The sequence below is a fragment of the Nanorana parkeri genome, unplaced genomic scaffold, assembly GCF_000935625.1.
Source record: "Nanorana parkeri isolate BGI_ZX_2015 unplaced genomic scaffold, ASM93562v1 scaffold2254, whole genome shotgun sequence".
NCBI lineage: Eukaryota > Metazoa > Chordata > Amphibia > Anura > Dicroglossidae > Nanorana > Nanorana parkeri.
Window position 1 is genome coordinate 169,532 of NW_017308522.1, and position 2,905 is coordinate 172,436.

A 2,905-nucleotide genomic window follows, 5' to 3' on the forward strand; every position below is an offset into this window, starting at 1 on the left:
AACCCCATACAGTCGCTGTTGTGAGGAGCTCACACTCTAATGCCCCCCCCCCCCCCCACAGTCACATCAGTCTCTGTACAGAGGAGCTGACACTCTAATGTCCCCTCCCCCACAGTCACACATTTATATAGCTCTGACATATACCGCGGTGCTGTACACAGACAAACACACGATGCCCCGCGCTGGGCTGGTAACAATGTGCGGATTTGGTGACACTTTACCTGCGATATGGTTGCAGAGAAGGCTGTAAGGAAAGCCACAACTCTTCCGGAATTTTCATACCCGTCCTAAATAAAAAGAAATAAAAATACGTTGGAAATTTGATCTGTAAAAGTCACTGCGATGAGCGGAGAGCTCCTGACTTCCTGCCCGTGCTGACAGCACAGCGCCTCTGCTCCACTGAGGGTTGCTCAAGGAAACTACAGAACTCCACCCCTCTCTGTCCCTCTCCACATGACTCCTTTCTGCTGCATTGACGGATGTAGTTCTGGGTGTGTGTCTTTGTCAATAGGAACTGACTTCTCAGCCGCTGCTTCTGCAAGAATATTATAAGACTGGTGATGACATCACAGGGAGAAATTGAAGCTGATTTTTATTACAGGAACAAGGTGAATATTATGGGATAGGACATGATGTAGAGGCGGGAGAGGGAGGTTCAGAGGTCAGTTCGGGTCATATCTGGACTTTAAGTTGGTCAATAAAGGAAGCATAAACGTCAAATGTATTGCAATGATTGATGGCCAACACTGTATATGAGGATGAGACTAGGGTTGCCACCTGTCCAGGATTCACCCGGACAGTCCAGTTTCGGAGTCTTGTGTCCAGGTTTCAAGTCAGCTGACACCCGGACACAAGACACTAAGTGCCAATACCGGGAAACTTTACATTGTTTGACACAGGCAGCTGCCTGTGAGCCGCGGGTGCCTGTAAACGGACACCAGCCCGCACATCTCCTCCAGCTCCTTCCTGTCAGCACGTTGACCGTCTCAGGACCCCAGGCGAGACCACCGCACTTCTCGCACAGCGCTCCTAAAAGCCTGCATTGCCCACCTGAGACCCCCACACAGCCATCTAAGGGCCCGCATAGCCCACCTAAGAGCCTGAATAGCCCACCTGAGATCCCACACAGCCATCTAAGAGCCCACATAGCCCACCTGAGATCCCCACACAGCCATCTAAGAGCCTGCATAGCCCACCTAAGATCCTGCATAGCCCACCTGAGATCCCACACAGCCATCTAAGAGCCCACATAGCCCACCTGAGATCCCCACACAGCCATCTAAGAGCCTGCATAGCCCACCTGAGATCCCACACAGCCATCTAAGAGCCCGCATAGCCCACCTGAGATCCCACACAGCCGTCTAAGAGCCCGCATAGCTCACCTGAGACCCCACACAGCCATCTGAGAGCCCGCATATCTCACCTGAGACCCCACACAGCCAGCTAAGAGCCCCCATAGCCCACCTGAGACCCCACACAGCCATCTGAGAGCACGCATATCCAACCTGAGACCCCGCATAGCCCACCTGAGACCCCACACAGCCATCTAAGAGCCCGCATATAGGGGGCTCCTATATATCGGTCTCCTTACTCCTTCTCCTGGCCGCCTCTCCTCGCTCTCTGCTCTATATTCTAAAAAAAAAAATTGCGGCACTAGGGTGTTCGGGTTTCACTTGAAGAAAAGGTGGCAACCCTAGATGAGACCCCGGCTACAAAATGGCCACCCAGAGACCCAGGCTACAGAATGCTCACAGTGTGCCACGCAGAGACCCCGGCTACAAGATGGCCACCCAGAGACCCAGGCTGCAGAAGGCTCACGGTGTGCCACGCAGAGACCCAGGCTACAGAATGCTCACGGTGTGCCACCCCGAGACCCAGGCTGCAGAATGCTCACGGTGTGCCATGCAGAGACAAAGGCTACTGGATGGGCACGGCATGAAATGCAGAGACCCAGGCTATTGGATTGGCACGGCGTGCCACAGAGATCACATTTTGTAGCACTGCCCCCTCACCTGTCTGTGCCTTCACCCTGCTCCACCCCTCTCACCCAGATAGCAAGCAATTGTGCTGCAAGTTTGAAAATGACTCGCTAAACTCTTGCAGACTTGCCGAGCTTCACAATTTTGTTGCACAATTACAGCAAGTCTGCATTGCAAGTCTCCAGACCAGCGAGCTTGCAGAGCTCTTGCTAAGACCTGCAGGACTCTTGCTGTAGACTTGCCAAGCAAATTTGCTACAAATTCAAAAAGTGTCGCCTAGAACTTGTGCTGCGAGCGTTCTGCAAGTCTACAACCTGCCAGGAACGTGTGCAGCAAGTTAACAAAATTACAATTTCACCCTGCCACAAGTTTGTGGCAAGTTATCCTTGCTATCTGGGCACCTGTCTCCTGTCTGTGACTTCCACCTTGCTCCACCCCTCTCACCTGTCTGACCTCCACCTTGCTCCACCCCTCTCACCTGTCTCCTGTCTGTGACTTCCACCTTGCTCCACCCCTCTCACCTGTCTCTTGTCGGTGACTTCCACCTTGCTCCACCCCTCTCACCTGTCTTCTGTCTGTGACTTCCACCCTGCTCCACCCCTCTCACCTGTCTGTGACTTCCACCCTGCTCCACCCCTCTCACCTGTCTCCTGTCTGTGACCTTCACCCTGCTCCGCCCCTCTCACCTGTCTCCTGTCTGTGACCTTCACCCTGCTCTGCCCCTCTCACCTGTCTCCTGTCTGTGACCTTCACCCTGCTCCGCCCCTCTCACCTGTCTCCTCTCTTACTGAACTACAGCAGAGAAGGAGTCAGTTCTCCTGGCCCCTCAGACAGGGCTGTGCTAAGTGGCATAGCTGTGTATATTTCAGGAGTGGGCTGACACAAACACAAATCTTCTAGAAAGTAAAACAGCTCATGTGTGTATA

General features: G+C 53.3%; 1 protein-coding gene across 1 annotated transcript in view; it reads right to left on the bottom strand.

The window, feature by feature from the left end:
- SEC22C (SEC22 homolog C, vesicle trafficking protein) overlaps window positions 1–2,905 on the bottom strand; it is a 16,545-nt gene that overhangs the window by 2,659 nt on the left and 10,981 nt on the right. The window contains exon 6 of the mRNA XM_018573156.1: window positions 222–287. Within this exon, the coding sequence (XP_018428658.1) occupies window positions 222–287 (66 nt within the window). The remainder of the gene's footprint in view (window positions 1–221; window positions 288–2,905) is intronic.